Source organism: Taudactylus pleione, unplaced genomic scaffold (genome assembly GCF_031769625.1).
Source record: "Taudactylus pleione unplaced genomic scaffold, aTauple2 ptg001750l, whole genome shotgun sequence".
Taxonomy (NCBI): Eukaryota; Metazoa; Chordata; class Amphibia; order Anura; family Myobatrachidae; genus Taudactylus; species Taudactylus pleione.
In genome coordinates, this window is record NW_028286147.1 from 1,157,912 (window position 1) to 1,177,279 (window position 19,368).

Genomic DNA, 19,368 nt, shown 5'->3' on the forward strand with positions numbered 1-19,368 from the left:
GTTAGTTAGGATCTCCGTATAGCAATCCTGATAAGTAACACATATAAGATGTTATACACTAGTTAGTTAGGATCTCCGTATAGCAATCCTGATAAGTAACACATATAAGAAGTTATACACTAGTTAGTAAGGATCTCCGTACAGCAATCCTGATAAGTAACACATAGAAGATGTTATACACTAGTTAATTAGGATCTCCGTATAGCAATCCTGATAAGTAACACATATAAGATGTTATACACTAGTTAATTAGGATCTCCGTATAGCAATCCTGATAAGTAACACATAGAAGAAGTTATACACTAGTTAGTTAGGATCTCCATATAGCAATCCTGATAAGTAACACATATAAGATGTTATACACTAGTTAATTAGGATCTCCGTACAGCAATCCTGATAGGTAACACATATAAGAAGTTATACACTAGTTAATTAGGATCTCCGTATAGCAATCCTGATAAGTAACACATATAAGAAGTTATACACTAGTTAATTAGGATCTCCATATAGCAATCCAGATAAGTAACACATATAAGAAGTTATACACTAGTTAGTAAGGATCTCCGTATAGCAATCCTGATAAGTAACACATATAAGAAGTTATACACTAGTTAGTTAGGATCTCCGTACAGCAATCCTGATAGGTAACACATATAAGAAGTTATACACTAGTTAGTTAGGATCTCCATATAGCAATCCTGATAAGTAACACATATAAGATGTTATACACTAGCTAGTTAGGATCTCCGTATAGCAATCCTGATAAGTAACACATATAAGATGTTATACACTAGTTAGTTAGGATCTCCGTATAGCAATCCTGATAAGTAACACATATAAGAAGTTATACACTAGTTAATTAGGATCTCCATATAGCAATCCTGATAAGTAACACATATAAGAAGTTATACACTAGTTAGTAAGGATCTCCGTATAGCAATCCTGATAAGTAACACATATATAAGATGTTATACACTAGTTAATTAGGATCTCCATATAGCAATCCTGATAAGTAACACATATAAGAAGTTATACACTAGTTAGTAAGGATCTCCGTACAGCAATCCTGATAGGTAACACATATAAGAAGTTATACACTAGTTAGTAAGGATCTCCGTACAGCAATCCTGATAAGTAACACATATAAGAAGTTATACACTAGTTAGTTAGGATCTCCATATAGCAATCCTGATAAGTAACACATATATAAGATGTTATACACTAGTTAGTTGAGATCTCCGTACAGCAATCCTGATAGGTAACACATATAAGAAGTTATACACTAGTTAGTAAGGATCTCCGTACAGCAATCCTGATAAGTAACACATATAAGAAGTTATACACTAGTTAGTTAGGATCTCCATATAGCAATCCTGATAAGTAACACATATAAGATGTTATACACTAGTTAGTTAGGATCTCCGTATAGCAATCCTGATAAGTAACACATATAAGATGTTATACACTAGTTAATTAGGATCTCCGTATAGCAATCCTGATAAGTAACACATATAAGATGTTATACACTAGCACTAGTTAATTAGGATCTCTGTATAGCAATCCTGATAGGTAACACATATAAGATGTTATACACTAGTTAGTTGAGATCTCCGTATAGCAATCCTGATAAGTAACACATATAAGATGTTATACACTAGTTAGTAAGGATCTCCGTACAGCAATCCTGATAGGTAACACATATAAGAAGTTATACACTAGTTAGGATCTCCGTATAGCAATCCTGATAAGTAACATATATAAGATGTTATACACTAGTTAGTTAGGATCTCCGTACAGCAATCCTGATAAGTAACACATAGAAGATGTTATACACTAGTTAATTAGGATCTCCGTATAGCAATCCTGATAAGTAACACATATAAGATGTTATACACTAGTACTAGTTAATTAGGATCTCTGTATAGCAATCCTGATAAGTAACACATAGAAGATGTTATACACTAGTTAGGATCTCCATATAGCAATTCAGTAGAGCTGTGCACATTGGAACTCCATTACCTGTAATAAGCCTCCAGAGCACCTTGTACTATAGCTGGGAATGGAGACCGAAATATATATATAGGTGACAACCCAATTGCATTAGCGACAAACAAATAAGGTGGAAAATTCACACATGTGAAGGGCAAGATATATGACTTCCCTTTAAATGACGCAAAACTGGCTGATGGCTTGGATGTTCTTTTCTCGCCTGTGTAGAACGTCACTCATGCCATGCAAGACATAGAATAGAATAGTGGTATTCCTTTGTTTATGTTCTTTTGAGTGCAAAGGATGCTTCTACAGATGTTCTTTTCACCACTGGTAAACAGTAGAATCCAGATCTTCTAATAGATACTCAATAGCTGTCCAGTGTTAGCTCTGCCATTAGCAACATGCTCAATAAAGGTATACCACTATTCTATTCTATGTCTTGCATGGCATGAGTGACGTTCTACACAGGCGAGAAAAGAACATCCAAGCCATCAGCCAGTTTTGCATCATTTAAAGGGAAGTCATATATCTTGCCCTTCATGTGTGAATTTTGCATCTTTTTAGTTTGTCACCAGTGCAATTGGGTTGTCACCTATATATATATATATATATATATATATATATTTCGGTCCATTCACAGTGTTATAGGGTGACACCTTAGACTCCCGACTGCTGCGGTTATAGTGTCTTTGCGCCCAGGTGTTGACAATACTTACCTTTTATTATATGGAGACTGTTTGTGCTGAAAGCCTAAACCAATCCTAGAGATTCAGGGGAAGACGTATGAAGCCATCTATCGAGTGGAGAAGCTGCCGATTGCAACCAAATCAGCTTCTGTCTATCATTTTATAGAATATACTTGATAAATGCAAGCTAGCAGCTGATTGGTTGTTATGGTAAACTTCTCCACTCTTTAAAAGTCTGGATACATCTCCGCTTCAGTCTGATAGGCTGGAGATGTGAAGTCATTGCAGCACCTGGCTGGATATTTGTGATTTGGATTATGCTCTTGTCCCTCCAGAGCCTTTCTGGGCACCCAGGTTCTGGTGGTTTGTATGCGCTACACAACGGAGACATAAAACGTTAAAATGTGGATCATAAAAGTCAAAAAGTAGATACACTCACTAACCCGTAAATGTCCAGGACGCCAATGAAGGAGTGCTGTTTGCTGGTTGTGTGCAGAGCTTTGTTGATATGCTTCACTATCCAGTTGAACAGTTGAGCATAGATGTGCTTGGCCAGGGCATTCCTGGCATTTACAGCCTGCTGGACGGACATGTTCTTCACGTACGTCTCGGAGGTGGTTACGAGCTTCCGATGACACAACCAGTGCTCCATCTGGTCATGCTCCACCCCAAGCAATGTGCAGAAGTGGTTGAGATGTTCATCTTGTTTCTAGTAAACAGGTAAGAGAAATTGCAAAAGTATAGAGACCTTTAAGTTATTGTTTTATTATCACATATAGCCATAACAGAGGGAACAGAAAAATGGAACAGACCAATAATAAAACGGAAGTGCAAGAGGAGAACACAGGGAAAGGTCATGAATGATGGGACACAGGGGCATCTCAGGAGCGAGGACCCAGGGGCATCTCAGGAGCGAGGACCCAGGGGCATCTGAGGAGCGAGGACCCAGGGGCAGCTGAGGAGCGAGGACCCAGGGGCAGCTGAGGAGCGAGGACCCAGGGGCAGCTGAGGAACGAGGACCCAGGGGCAGCTGAGGAACGAGGACCCAGGGGCAGCTGAGGAACGAGGACACAGGGGGGGCAGCTGAGGAACGAGGACACAGGGGCAGCTGAGGAACGAGGACACAGGGGGGGCAGCTGAGGAACGAGGACACAGGGGGGGCAGCTGAGGAACGAGGACACAGGGGGGGCAGCTGAGGAACGAGGACACAGGGGGGGCAGCTGAGGAACGAGGACACAGGGGGGGCAGCTGAGGAACGAGGACACAGGGGGGGCAGCTGAGGAACGAGGACACAGGGGGGGCAGCTGAGGAACGAGGACACAGGGGGGGCAGCTGAGGAACGAGGACACAGGGGGGGCAGCTGAGGAACGAGGACACAGGGGGGGCAGCTGAGGAACGAGGACACAGGGGGGGCAGCTGAGGAACGAGGACACAGGGGGGGCAGCTGAGGAACGAGGACACAGGGGGGACAGCTGAGGAACGAGGACACAGGGGGGACAGCTGAGGAACGAGGACACAGGGGGGACAGCTGAGGAACGAGGACACAGGGGGGGCAGCTGAGGAACGAGGACCCAGGGGCAGCTGAGGAACGAGGACACAGGGGGGGCAGCTGAGGAACGAGGACACAGGGGGGGCAGCTGAGGAACGAGGACACAGGGGGGGCAGCTGAGGAACGAGGACACAGGGGGGGCAGCTGAGGAACGAGGACACAGGGGGGGCAGCTGAGGAACGAGGACACAGGGGGGACAGCTGAGGAACGAGGACACAGGGGGGGCAGCTGAGGAACAAGGACACAGGGGGGGCAGCTGAGGAACGAGGACACAGGGGGGGCAGCTGAGGAGCGAGGACTGCTAAGGAGCCAGACAAAATAAGCAACACAGCAGAAAGAAAATAAAGGCAGAGCAGGGGAAAGACAAATGTAGGTAAAATAAGAGTACAGTAAAAAAGAGGTGTTAGTAATAGACATTGGGTTGTAATAGTCATAATAAACACTGAAATTTACTGTTTGTATAATATTGCATATCCAAGAATTAATTCAGTTTGAGAGTGAAATGCATTGTTTTAGTGGACAGGCTTTAACAGATATCATACCATCTTTTACATTATTACAGTAATGTACTACTTATTAAAACAATACAGGATTATTCTATGTATAAATGGTGTAAAAGCGGCTTATGTCCTTTTTAAACTAAGACTGTTACAGAAATAAGAAAGAAGGGACTGAGGGCCTGATTCAGCGAGGATCGCATTTGCTAATACGCACGTAATCGGCCAATTGTTGCATTCTGCGCATGCATCGCAGTTCACGTGCGTGAACCGGCCACTGCCACCGGGACTACACAGACCCATCGCGGAGTGATTGACAGGAAGTGCCATTTGGGGGTGGTGACGGGGGGTAGTCGGCGAAGCATGTCTGTGCGTTTCAACGTCATTGCAGGGGCGTGCCTAAATTATCCACTACGAAGCCCTTCGCAGCCTGAGGCCTCATAGTGTGCAATGAAGTTAGCAATATCTGAGTAAGGTCAGGGCTTGTGCAAGTGTGCTTGAGGCTCCGATGGTACTCGATTGTACCGATGTTTTTGCAGTCTTGCTAAACATTACGCATGTGTGTAAGGTGGACGTCCTTGTGCAGTGCTGCGGTGACATAGCGATCGCATTGAATTAGCATACACTATCGCACTTGAGCTGCGTGCGTAATCGCTATTGCATTCGCAGTTGCGATCCGTAATGAATCAGGCCCTGAAACTGAATTGCTAAATGCGAAATTTGGTGACACGTGTGGCAAATTCATCTCTCACTTTGCTTCATGTAGCCCACAATGGCCGCCAATCATCTCATGCATGAGGCATCCCCAACTGCTGGGCATGGAGAACAATTTGGTCAGCCATCATTAGGTCTGTGCCTTTAACCAGACTCAGATATGTTCTGATTGTCCTCCGATGTACGGTGATAACTAGAGCAGATACAGCTCATTAAGGGGGGTATTGAGCAAAGCTTGGAGAGAGATACAAATGTGAGAGATAAAGAACCAACCAATCAACTCCTAACTTACATTTTTAAAATACAGCCTGTAAAATGTAAGTTAGAAGCCGATTGGTTAGTACTTTATCTTTCACAATTGTATCTCTCTCAAAGCTTTGGTAAAACCCCCTAAGCCCAACTCCCTCCAAAAATAAAACACGTTCAACATGAGAATTTCCTTACCGACAAGCTGCTGGAATCCCCGTCCCGCTCTGACTGGATCTGTACGTTCCCCAGGTGCAGAATGGAGGCAATAATCTTAAATATACTCATTTGATGCGACTCCTTCACTCCTGCCAAATCAGACAGATCTTATAGGAACAATAAGTCTAGGTGGATTTCCCTACAACTACAACATGCCACAAAAGGTAGACTATATAATAATAATTAGAATAATACAGACTGTATTGCATAATGTTTGGGGGGTTTTGTAAGCCATCGATGAGATGACAAATCCTTCAACATTGCTAAATGTCTGTCTGCATAGTTAACGATTAATAAATATGGTATCCGGGCAGCTAGTCGACATTCAGGATGTTGACACCAGAAAGTTGCCAGTATCCAATTGTCGACATGGATGTTAGGCTGACAACCAATATGTCAACATATACTTAGGACATAATGTGTTTTGTTGATTTGTACGGTTAGGGTTAGGTTTAGGGTTATGGCGCACATCCACTAGGCGATGGGGTAACGACAGTATGATTACAACATTGTAATCGTACCGTCGTTCCCCATCCATTGCAGTGCCTACACTGAACGATTAATCGTTCAGTGTAGGCACCCTCCCTCATCCCCGAACATGGTCAATCTGCCGTTATCGGCTGATTGACCGGCATGTTCGGACGATGATCGATGACGGAACAGCCAGCGGGAGCGCGCATCGCTTGTCGTTTCCGACATTATAGTGCAAGATTAATTTGCGATTGCACAATTACGATGTCGTAATCGTGCAATTGCTCATTAATATCGCCTAGTGGATGTGCGCCTTTACACTAAAATAAGCAAAAAAACATATGCCAACACTCTAGTGTCAACTTTTTAAATATCAACATTCTGAATGCGTTGACATTTTAACCATGTCGACAAATTAGTTGTCAGATATCGCATACACAATGTCGACTAGTCATACCACACCCAATAAATGTAATGCTGTAACAATATTTTTACTATCTAGACTACAACACTGTATTTCTCAATATTCTACAGTAACGGTATTGTATAAATGTAAAGGTAATAGATAATGTGATACCCCACAGTTGCCATTTTGGAAAGGGGCTGAAGCCAGTGTCATCTTCAAATAAAGTTGATTTAAAAAAAATAAAAGTTCAGTTGGAGGAGTGATAGTTGCTCAGTGATAAGCAGCTGAGAGAGAGACAGAGAAAAATATAGGAGTGGCTGGAACTTGTAGTGCTGCATCAAAGGCCAAGCTGAAAGTTCATTTGTTTGCTGTGCCTTCCCTATGGATGGGAAGTCACATCCTGATTTGGATCTTGAGATTTGAGGAGAGGGCGCAGAGACCCATCCATAGTAATAGAGTGATACAGGTCCCAACTAGGAATCAGAGACCTGTGCTATTACAGTGAAAATGTTTATCAGATTTAAGTGAAATATTGACCAGAGCCAGAAGCAGCAGTGATCATATATAGAGACACTAGACAACAAGGCTCCAAATAAATATATGGAAACTGTTCACCCTTCTGAGAGGAGATTAACAGTATTGTGATAAAGAAGAAGTAAAATAGGAAATCAATCACATCCTAATTGCTAACCTACCCTTATTAGTTACTCCAGAGAGGAGTATGTACAGGAAGACTAAAGCTGTGTACGGGTTCCAGACTATAGATAGACAGTTAAAAGGTTGACAGTGTCTAGATAGACACCAGATGTTAGACAGGCAATAGGTCGACAGGGACAAAAGGTTGACACACGGAAGGTCAACATGGAAGAAGGTAGACAGGTACAAATGGTCGACAGGGTCAAAAAGTTGACAGAAATGGTCAGCACAAAAATGGCCAACATACTTTTTTTTTTTTTTTTTTAGGGTTAGGGTTAGGCACCGGGAGGGAGGGTTAGGCACTAGAAGAGATGGTTAGGGTCAGGCACCTACCCCGACGGTTAGGGTTAGGCACCAGGAGGGAGGGATATAAAAAAAAGTGTTGACCATTTTATGTCGAACTTTTGACCCTGTTCACAATTTGTGCCCGTCGACCTTCTGCCCTTTCAAAATTGAGTGTATCGACCTTTTGCCCTGTTGCCTGTCTAACATCTGGTGTAGGGATGGCCATCGTGTGGTTACCATCGATGGCAAAATAGCAAGAGGCCATCAATGGTAACCAACTATGCAATGGATTACCATCAATGGATTTACCAACCGATGGTCATCCCTAATCTTTGACTGACTGGCCCGTGGGCAAATCAGAACCAAGGGGCAAAGTTTCACGGGTGTCGGAGGGTGGAGCTATGCTCCGTGTCCCGGCATATTGTAAAAAAAAACAAAAAACATTTGGTTGTGCTGTCCCATCGATGGAGGGAAACCATCTGGTTCTCCCCCATCGATGGTAAAAACATTCGACATCGGCCATAAACCATCAATAATTATGAATCATCGATGGTCGATGGCCATCCCTAATCTGGTGTCTATCTAGCCATTGTCGAGCTTTTAACTGACTATCTTTTATACCACACACTCTGGGTACACACTGGGGGATATATATCGGGTGTTCGATCGAATGGTCGATATATCGCAGCGTGTCAGCGGGTGTATACCCCCGATAAATCTGTGAACGTCGTTCACGGACATATTGGGGGGAATTCAATTCATTGAATAGTGCCGTGAATGAGCTCCCAGAGCTATTCAATTCAGCGCGCTGCTAAGCCCGACTAAGGATTTTAACTTGCAACCCTCCCAGGGTGCGAGCAGAAATCTGAGAAAAGTACAGGCACGGCAGAAACAGCATAGTGCCGGGAAGTTTAGTTGCAGAATGCCCGTTCTCACGACTAAACACCCTGTTTAAGGCATGAGGGGCGGGAGAACGGGCATTCCCCAACCTAACTGCGTGCAGAATTGAATAGCTCCGGGAGCTCCTTCCCGGCGCTATTCAATTCACGCTGAATTGAGTCAAGCCCAATGAGATGATGAATAGCAGCCGGAGCTATTCAATACACCGCGCTGTTTGCCTGGTCGGGAATTGGTTGAGTCAGAGAATGCAGATTCTCGCGATTTAACCTGAGTGTTAAGTCGCGAGAACCAGTATTCTCCAACTGTTAGCGCCGCGCTAAGCAGTAAAACAGCTGCGCGCCCGGCACTTTTGCCGGATTTCCTCTCGCAGGGGGTGCGAGAAGAAATCCTTTAGCACCCCCCAAACAGCACAGTGTATTGTATAGCTTCGGGAGCTCCCTCCTGCGGCTGTTCATAATCGCATTGAATTGAGGGCCTGATTCAGAGCTGGACGCACTGACAAGTGCGCTCGCTCTGAATCAGGGCCCTCCTACTTAATATTGGAGTGGCCTCCTGGCCGTTCGCATAGCTGCGAGTGACCACCAACAGCTTTTGCGAGCGGCCAAAAAGATGGTCGCGATGGTCAAGACCATCGCGACCATCGGGCTTGCGACGAGACCCTGCGGAAGGGTCTCACTGCTGCAAGCTCAGGAGTGCTTTTGGCTCTATCAGAGCCAAAAGCACTCCCAGTGACATCACTAGTGATGTCAGTGGGGCCGGCCCCAGACGGTAGGCGTTCCCATGGGAACGCCTCCGTCTGGGCAGCAACGCCCCCGGCACGCCCACCAAAGGGGGCGTGCTGTCACTCACCATCGACAGCACGCCCCCTTTGGTGCGAGACCCATAGCGACGGCTTGACCATCGCTATTCGGGTCTCGCGCATGCGCGTGACGGAGCTCCCTCCGTCGTGTGCATGCGCACTAGGGCACCATCGACCCGCTTGCGAGCGCTCGCGAGCGGGTCTGAATCAGGCCCTGAGTCCCCCCCCCATTGCATCGGCTGTGCAGCAGCCGATGGCCGATATATATTGGTGCATCTGCTGGTGTGAATGGATGACTTGCCGATCGCCCAACACATGCTGCAGGGACTCTGCGGAGAGTGAGAGCAAGCCTCGAAGCCCGACTGTAATTGGTCAGCTGCATGGATGGCCATTGACCACTGAGGATTCTAAATCATCGATGGCTTATGCCCATGTTGAATACTTTTACCATCGATGGCAGAGAGCCAATAGTTCTTTGCCATCGATAGACGAGTGGGAGACAATTTTTTTCTGGACGGGAAAGAGCTTAGCCCTGCCCCCCAGCACCGGCTAAGCCCCACCCCTTTTATTGTCCCGTGGCTTCAGTCAGAGAGCAGGGATGACCATCGGTGGGCAAAATAGATGGTTCCCCATCGATGGTTTCATACCATCAAGGTTAGTCACCAATGGTACCATTGATGGTTAACCTACCGATGGCCATCCCTATAGTTCCGTTTTCATAGCTATTAGGCAGAGACAATGAAATTGGTTCTGTAGCACAAACTAAAAATCCCAAACAGCAGAGAAGTAATAGTTATTTTACTTCTGCTGGGCACAACCTGCCTCCTGCAGAACATCTGAGAGACTGAGGGTCTATAGAGCAGGAAAAGGGACCTCAGAGAAATACCATTCAGGAGAAGGGGGACCACTGAGGCAGAGATTTATCCCATGACATAGGCCAGTGCTGAGACAAGCAGGCTGTTTCTCCCCTACTAGGGCTCATTAATGTAACATTGGGGGTCATTCAGACCCGCTCGCGAGCGCAGGACGCTCGCAAGCGGGTCGATGTTGCCCCACTGCGCATGCGCACGACGGAGGGAGCTCCGTCGTGCGAATGGGCGAGACCCGGATAGCGACGGGCTCTCCGTCACTCCGGGTCTCGCACCAAAGGGGGCGTGCTGTTGATGTCAGTGGGAGTGATTTTGGCTCTGATAGAGCCAAAATCACTCCAGGGCTTGCGGCAGCGAGACCCTACCGCAGGGTCTCCGTCGCAAGCCCGATGGTCGCGATGGTCTTGACCATCGCGACCATCATCATGGACGCTCGCTATAGCTGTGGGTGGTAACCCACAGCTATGCGAGCGTCCATAAGGCCGCTCCATTTTCAGGGAGGAGGGCCCTGATTCAGAGCGAGCGCTCTGGTCACAGCGTTCGGCTCTGAATCAGGCCCATTGTTCCCTTGAAGCAATATACAAATAAGCAACTATACATAAGAAGTGACTTCTGTAATGACTCAGCTTTGTGATTCTCAGTTTGCTTTTGTTCTTGCTACCACAGAAAATATACACTAAGCAGAGTTTTTATTAGGCTTAATTCCTCAGAAATCACCTCTCCTGAATACAACTTGCTGAGCTAGGGAGTGTAACCGCTCTGGGATGAATCATTTGGGGAGGGGGCGGATTCTTTCACATTAACTTCTTACTCCTACGTTCTAGTCTCCAAACACTTGTATCATTTCCCATACTGACTTATCACCCACCACCTCATGAGCTAAATACAGATACTGCTGATAACCACCCAATAGCAAAATCCCAACAAATATGTAGAACAGTATAGAAGAGGTGAAGAAGTCACACAGGCCACATACAGAGAGAAAATACACTCTGTGGGGGAGGAAAAAGGTGAGACGTCCCAAAAGGGTATACGGTCCGGCTGTCTACAGTCACTATGCCAACAGTGACTCTGTAGATACGAGAAAAGTGGTTAATATGCTCCTACAACATTTTACTGTGAGGACATTATAACTTTAATCTTACTGCTTTTGGAGCATGTTTAAAGTTTTAATGCTCGCACGGTTAAAATACGGTAGGTTGCATATTAACCGTGTCCACTTTTCTTGTATCTCCACAGAGTCGCTGTCGGCATAGTGACCACAGAAAGAACCTGGAATCCTTCCTTATCGGTGGTGTTTGCCGGGACAGGTGCTTACTGTAGCATCTATACCAGGCCTGAGTAATATGGTAAATAGCTGCTATAGCTTCGAAAAGCGGAGGTAAGTGATGTCAGTCTACGGGTAACAAGATGTGAACCTCTTTAAACAGACCCCATGATTTGTATTTCTATGACATAAACAGGAGGAATACACTTGTCTAGTTCACTACAGGGCACTGCATCTCTCTCAGATCACAGCATCCGGCTGAAAATCAGCAGTCGCTGGGGGCAGAGATGAACATTTTGCGATGTGCGAGGTGTTACATCGCTGCTCATTACAGCGCGGCTCAGGCACACACGCTCACCGTGTCAGATGCCTCCAGCTTTTCAATACAGAAACTTTTTCAATGGAATAAACTTAAAAGTGCAACCTAGATGGTGGATGGAAACGGAACGGATAGAATGTTGGTACATTGATTTCCAAACGCAATGAGGAGTTTATCAAGACAGAGGGGGAAATTTATCAAATCTTGGAGATAGATAAAGTGGAGAGAGATTAATGGGGAGATGTACTATAGCGACACTTATCGTGATGTTACAGCTCTTCCAGCTTTGCCTCTTATTGATGTGGAGAGGAAAGCAATATCACAGAGATGTATTAACATCTCAGCCACCGGAGTGGGGGAGAGAAAACGTCCCCCTCCTGCGATCCCTGTAAAACCCACAAAAGCATCAGACTAGTGATGATGCTCTGTGTCTCACCTCCTGGCCCGGCCGCACTGTGTATGCGCGAGATTTCGCAAACATTGCTAGATCTTACACACAGCAGGACCCCCACAGAAGCCGCCACAGGTAATTCTGCCAATATGTGCAAAAACGATAAACTACATACACTGGTGGCCAAAATTGCGGACACATTTTGAAATTTGAATGTTTATCAACTTCGAATGCTTATAAAAACTGTTACACTTCACGCAGTGCAATGATTCATATATCAAATGAAAGCAAATGTAATGCTGAATTCAACACAATAAACAGAGTTCAAATATTTGCATTACAAGAGAAGTTATGCCGTGAAAACAACACTTAGGGTGAAAATCCCTGTATACTTATGATGTCACTGTCCTATAAGTATTTCGTTGGATATCCTTTATTATTCAAGACTGCAGCACAGCGACGTGATCCAGGATTGTGGTGTTAAGTGAAAATGGTCTTTCGTATACAGCAATTGCGAGAGAAATTGGTGGGAATGTGACAACATCAGGAGTACGAAAAATTTTGTTTACGCTATCAGGAAACACAATCTATACAAAACAAAGAAGGAAAAGGCCGGAAAAAGTGCACAACAGCTGTTGATGATAGGAGAATAAAACTAATTTGCGTCAGGGATAGATGGATGTCATCTGCGGCCATTAGCAGTAAACTAAGTGCAACTGGTGTTTTTGTCAGTGCAAGAACGGAACGGAGAAGACTAACGTAGGTTGGCCTAAAAGGTAGGATTCCCCCGAAAAAAGCCATTGCTGAATAAAAAGCAGCAGCAGAAATGAATACAGTGGGCAAAAGAACACATTGCATGGACAGAAGGTCAGTGGAAACAAGTGATATGGAGTGACGAAACTAAGATATCGATATTTGGTAGTGATGGGAGAAAATGTGTGAGACGTCGCATCGGGGAAGAGGTACATCCAGATTGCATTCAAGCAACAACAAAGAATCCTACAAGTGTTATGATCTGGCCATGTATGACAGCAGATGCTGTAGGCCGCCTTTATGTCATAGATAACACACTGAAAAGGAGAAAGTATATTGACACCATCCTACAACCAAAACTTCTACCTTCTATCAGGGATCTTTTTCCAGATAATGCCCCATTTTTTTTCCAGCAGGATTCAGCTCCCTGCCACACTGCACAGGCATACAAAAAGGGGTTCACGGAGAATGACATACAGGTGCTGGGATGGCCAGGAAACAGCCCAGACCTGAACCCCATAGAACATTTGTGGTTCTGTTTGATAAAACTGGTACATCTGAGGCGTCCATCCAATAAAAGACAATTAATTGAGGCTATAATTGTCTCATGGCACCACATAATAAAGAAGGAAGAGCTCCAAACATTGGTTGGCTCAATGCCACGTTGCTGTGCTGCTGTCTTGAAAAATAAAGGATACCCAACGAAATACTGATAGGACAGTAACATCATAAGTACACAGGGATTTTCACCCTAAGTGTTGATTTCACTGCATAACTTCCCTTGTAATGCAAATATATGACCTCTGTTTATTGTGTTGAATTCAGCATTAAATTTCCTTTCATTTGATATATGAATCATTGCACCGCGTGAAGTGTAACAGTTTTTATAGGCATTCGAAGTTGAAAAACATTCACATTTCAAAAAGTGTCCGCAATTTTGGCCACCACTGTATGTGCGTTTATAATTATTAGTAACATCTGAATGATTTTCCGTCAAAAGTGATTTTCTCTGTTATCTGCTTTCATACATACCGATGTTCTCACTGGTGTAACTATAGAGGGTGCAAGGGGTGCTATAGGGCCCATCAGGCCTAACCCAGAGTCCCCCCCCAGGGCTTCCTAAACCTAAACCCCCCCCCCCCCCTTCCCATTGCTAGATGCTAAAACACTGGGCATACCTTCGTTCGGTATGTCGGGTGTCAGGATTCCGTAGTGGGGCTAATGAGAGGCGTCAGGATTTCGACGCCTATCTTTAATCCCATGTCGGGATATCCTGACTGCATCTCATATCAAGGGATGGGTAAGAGGTAGGCAACAAAACCAGTTGCATTAGACATTTATTAGAGGCATGGGTGGAGGCAACTGGAGTCCTAAACACTCTCAAGGGAGAGCTTTGTTTTTTCATACGTATATCACAGAACATGCTGAATGGCAAAATCTGGGGTTGTGCAAGTGAACTCTTATGCTTTGTAACCACCATGGGGGATAGTCTGCCTTTAGTATAACTGCACATTGGTACAGTGCTGTACAGGTCTTTAATTTCCTGCACTTCTGAATTATTCAGGCTGTGTAGCATGAAGTGATCAAACAGAGCTCACTACATAAAACCCTGGCAGAAGCCTCAGAACTCCGTCCTTACCCAGAAGCGTGAACGCTTGCCTCGTTTTCTCAAAGTCATCTGCGTCATCCACGTCGACAATCTGGGTGTCTCCTCCTAGCGAAGTGTACAAGAAATCCTCAGCTGATGCTGGGAGTATAGAGGAGAGAAATAAAGGATTACATAAAATATTCACATAACAAACATATAAGCAATAATCACTTGTATAGATGCAGGCTCAGTGAATGTACGTCATCTTTTCATCCCTGTGCAGCGCACAGATTGCTGAAGCACAGCGTTAATATTTCCTGATATTGACAAGGGTGACTATCAAAACAGAAGACAATCAGAACTTTTCCTGCTGCTGTGGAAGAGACATTTTCACATGTAGAGCATAGAGGTAAAATACACTGTGTTAGTCGTATCCTAGCAACTGCACAGAGAACAAAAACACCACCTACAAACTTTGCTCACGGACCAGAGGGGTGAAGAGCTGTGTCATAGTGCCCAAGTATCCTTTACATTTCAATACACAGTGACTGGTCATGCCCCTGGGTGTCAATTCTCTAATACTGTACGTAAATAGGAATTGGGGTGAATTGTAAAGATTTTGTGAACTGCCCATCTCTCCCTCTTCAAAAGTCATGAAACGCGTCAGCCTGTACAAAGCACCTCAGTAAGACAAGCTTTCTTATTCATTTGATTCATTCAGAACGGTATTTTACAAAAATAATAAACATATGGAGGGAAAGGATTGAGGAAGTTTCTATCTGAAAGTACTATGCTGTTTTTGCCACCAATAAAAAAAGGCAACAGGACATCACATTTACTAAACAGTGGGAACCAGAGTTGTTATTAAGCTTAAAGGATCAGGGAGGATCTGAGGGTTCTGAAAACCAGAACTAAGTGCTCTCATCACTAATCCCACATGCATTATGCACACACAATGTACAATGTGACAACAACTAACAAATAGATATTACTTATTATAACACTAGTTGTTGGTATCACATAACAGTCCACATATATTAATGAAGTGTCCAAATGACCATAATTCTAATTTATTTTTTATGAAGAAATCCATCACCTTCTTTGGTGGCAACACAGTATTGGGTGAGATGAGGGTATGGGCACCCAAAGACTTAATCAGGCCCCGCCGCCAGATTAATTCTGTATGCAGCACTATATATAAGGCTAGGCTAATACACTTGTAGTGCCCACTGTAATGCTGCTAATAACAGAGCACAATGTGTATGTGAGCTCAGGCACTCACCATTTATACTGCACATGTGCAGGTAGCAAACGTTATACATCTGACAAGTCTGATCTTGGAATCTAATGAGGTTTGTAGAGTTATTCAGGCTGCCCAGATGGTACTGTAGCACAAGGTACATATAGGTTTTAGCATTACGTTGAATGGTCACATACAGTGGCATAACTATAAATTTTCCTGCTCCATGCCAAAAAAGTTTCTGGCGCCCCCCTGACCCGCAAAAAAACGCCAAAGAAGATGTTTATCACTCCCAAAAAGGTGTGTGGTTTTGTTATCCAGTAATGCCCCTTACACATTATGCCACACTAAGTAATGCCCCTTATAACACATTATGCCAAACCGTAATGCCCGTATAACACATTATGCCACACTGTAATGCCCCTCATAACACATTGTGCCACACAGTAAAACCCCTTACACATTATGCCACAGTAATACCCATTACATCCCACCCTGAAAGATCTACCTTACCAACACTCCTCTCTGCTCCTGCCAGTCTGTCACCTCAGCTCAAGACAGGCTGCACAGTTTCTATGTCCGTGTAGAAGCAGATTAATGGGAACATAACCTGTAAACTCTGCGTGTACAGCCATGGCCAAAAGTTTTGAGAATGACAAGTATTGGTTTTCAAAAAGTTTGTGGCTTCAGTGCTTTCAGACCTTTTTGTCAGATGTTACTGTGGTATACTGAAGTAAAATTACAAGCATTTCATGTGTCAAAGGCTTTTATTGACAATTACATTAAGTTTATGCAAAGAGCCGATATTTGCAGTGTTGACCCTTCTTTTTCAAGACCTCTGCAATTCGCCCTGGCATGTGGTCAGTGAACTTCTGGGCCTCATACTAACTGATGGCTGCCCATTCTTGCCTAATCAATGCTTGGAGTTTGCTAGAATTTGTGGGTTTTTGTTTGACCACAAGTTCTCAATGGGATTCAGGTCTGGGGAGTTTCCTGGCCATGGACCCAAAATTTCGATGTTTTGTTCCCTGACCTACTTAGTTATAACTTTTGCGTTATGGCAAGATGCTCCATCATGCTGGAAAAGGCATTGTCCGTCACCAAACTGTTCTTGGATGGTTGGGAGAAGTTGCTCTTGGAGGATGTTTTGGTACCATTCTTTATTCATGGCTGTGTTCTTAGGCAAAATTGTGAGTGAGCCCACTCCCCTGGGTGAGTAGCAACCCCCCACATGAATGGTCTCAGGATACCTTTACTGTTGGCATGACGCAGGACTGATGGTAGCGCTCACTTTTCCGTTCTCTGGACAATCATTTTACCAGATGCCCCAAACAATCTGAAAGGGGATTTATTAGCGAAAATAACTTTACCCCAGTCCTCAGCAGTCCAATCCCTGTACCTTTTGCAGAATATCAGTCTGTCCCTGATGTTTTTGCTGGAGAGAAGTGGCTTCTTTGCTGCCCACCAGGCCATCCTCCAAAAGTCTTCACCTCACTGTGCGTGAAGATGCACTCACACCTGCCTGCTGCCATTCCTGAGCAAGCTCTGCACTGGTGGTGCCCCGAGCCCGCAGCTGAATCAACTTTAGGAGATGGTACTGGCGCTTGCTGGACATTCTTGTGTGCCCTGAAGCCTTCTTCACAACTACTGAACCTCCCACCTTGAAGTTCTTGATGATCTGATAAATGGTTGATGTAGGTGCAATCTTACTAGCAACAATATCCTTGCCTGTGAAGCCCTTTTTGTGCAAAGCAATGATGACTGCACGTGTTTCCTTGCAGGTAATCATGGTTAATAAAGGAAGAACAACGATTTGAAGCTCCACCCTCCTTTTAAAACTTCCAGTCTGTTATTGTAACTCAATCAGCATGACAGAGTGATCTCCAGCCTTGTCCTCGTCAACACTCTCATCTGTGTTAACGAGAAAATCACTGAATCAATGATGTCAGCTGGTCCTTTTGTGGCAGAGCTGAAATGCAGTGGAAATGTTTTTGGGATTAAGTTAATTGTCATGGCAAAGAGGGACTTTGCAATTAATTGCAATTCATCTGATCACTCTTCATGACATTCTGGAGTATATGCAAATTGCCATAATAAAAACTGAAGCAGCAGACTTTGTGACATTCTCAAAACTTTTGGCCATGGCTGTATAAGATTAGTGCCCATTATGCAGTGCCCCCTGTAGTAGTGCCCATTATGCAGTGCCCCCTGTAGTAGTGTCCATTATGCAGTGCCCCCTGTAGTAGTGCTCATTATGCAGTGCCCCCTGTAGTAGTGCCCATTATGTACTGCCCCCTGTAGTAGTGCTCATTATGCAGTGCCCCCTGTAGTAGTGCCCATTATGCACTGCCCCCTGTAGTAGTATCCATTATGCAGTGCCCCCTGTAGTAATGCCCATTATGCACTGCCCCCTGTAGTAGTGCCCATTATGCACTGCCCCCTGTAGTAGTGCCCATTATGCACTGCCCCCTGTAGTAGTATCCATTATGCACTGCCCCCTGTAGTAATGCCCATTATGCACTGCCCCCTGTAGTAGTGCCCATTATGCACTGCCCCCTGTAGTAGTGCCCATTATGCAGTGCCCCCTGTAGTAGTGTCCATTATGCACTGCCCCCTGTAGTAGTGTCCATTATGCAGTGCCTACTGTAGTAATGCCTCTTATGCACTGCCCCCTGTAGTAGTTCCCCTTTATGCAGTGCCCCTTGTAGTAGTGCCTCTTATGCAATGCCTCCTGTAGTAGTGCCCCTTGTAGTAGTGCCCATTATGCAGTGCCCCCTGTAGTAGTGACCATTATGCAATGCCTACTGTAGTAGTGCCCCTTATGCAGTGCCTCCAGTAGTTGTGCCCCATATGCAGTGCCCCCTGTAGATGTGCACCTTATGCAGTGCTTCGTATGGTAGTGCCCCTTATGCAGTTTCCCCTAAAGTAGTGCCTCTTATGCAGTGCCCCCAGTATGAACCTGCCCAAGCTGGGTATTGCTGGCTCCACGTCTTTAGGGCTCCTGCTGCCGCTGACTTGATCTAACTGGAACCAGCAGGCGCGCAGGCTCTTCACATCACAGGTTACGTCATGACGTTACCCGCGCACTGCATCACTGGAAATGCTGGCCTCTATAGCGATCATAGCCTTCTTTAGCTTCTGATCGCTTCAGAGGCCAGCGTTCACAGTTGCAGTGGCGTAGCAACGGCACCCATGCCCCCCCACCTTAATCCGTCCCCCCCAAGCCACACCGGGATCTGCGGGGGCCATTGTTATGCCACTGGTCACATAGGCTCAGCCATCTGGTTGTCACTTTAAAAATCTTTCCCCTCAACACTGCCTTGGGATAAGCTGGATAGCTAACAAACTTCTGTAATTAAGCTGTGTGGCCGCCGCCAACATGGAATGCATTAGGTCTTGATTTTATTCCCCGGCTGCCAACTGTGTGGCTCCTCTTCAAGTCCAGAAGCCCTAGGCTGCAGCCTAATGATTGATTAGGGAC

At 45.0% G+C, this 19,368-nt stretch overlaps 1 protein-coding gene across 2 annotated transcripts in view; it reads right to left on the minus strand.

The window, feature by feature from the left end:
• The window catches only part of MYO5B (myosin VB), a 132,147-nt gene that overhangs the window by 93,088 nt on the left and 19,691 nt on the right, over positions 1–19,368 (minus strand). For both annotated transcript variants that reach the window (XM_088464695.1, XM_088464693.1), the window contains exons 4-6: positions 14,699–14,806; positions 5,883–5,992; positions 3,122–3,387 (exon numbers count right to left, since the gene is read on the minus strand). In XM_088464695.1, coding sequence (XP_088320821.1) covers positions 3,122–3,387; positions 5,883–5,992; positions 14,699–14,806 — 484 coding nt within the window. The remainder of the gene's footprint in view (positions 1–3,121; positions 3,388–5,882; positions 5,993–14,698; positions 14,807–19,368) is intronic.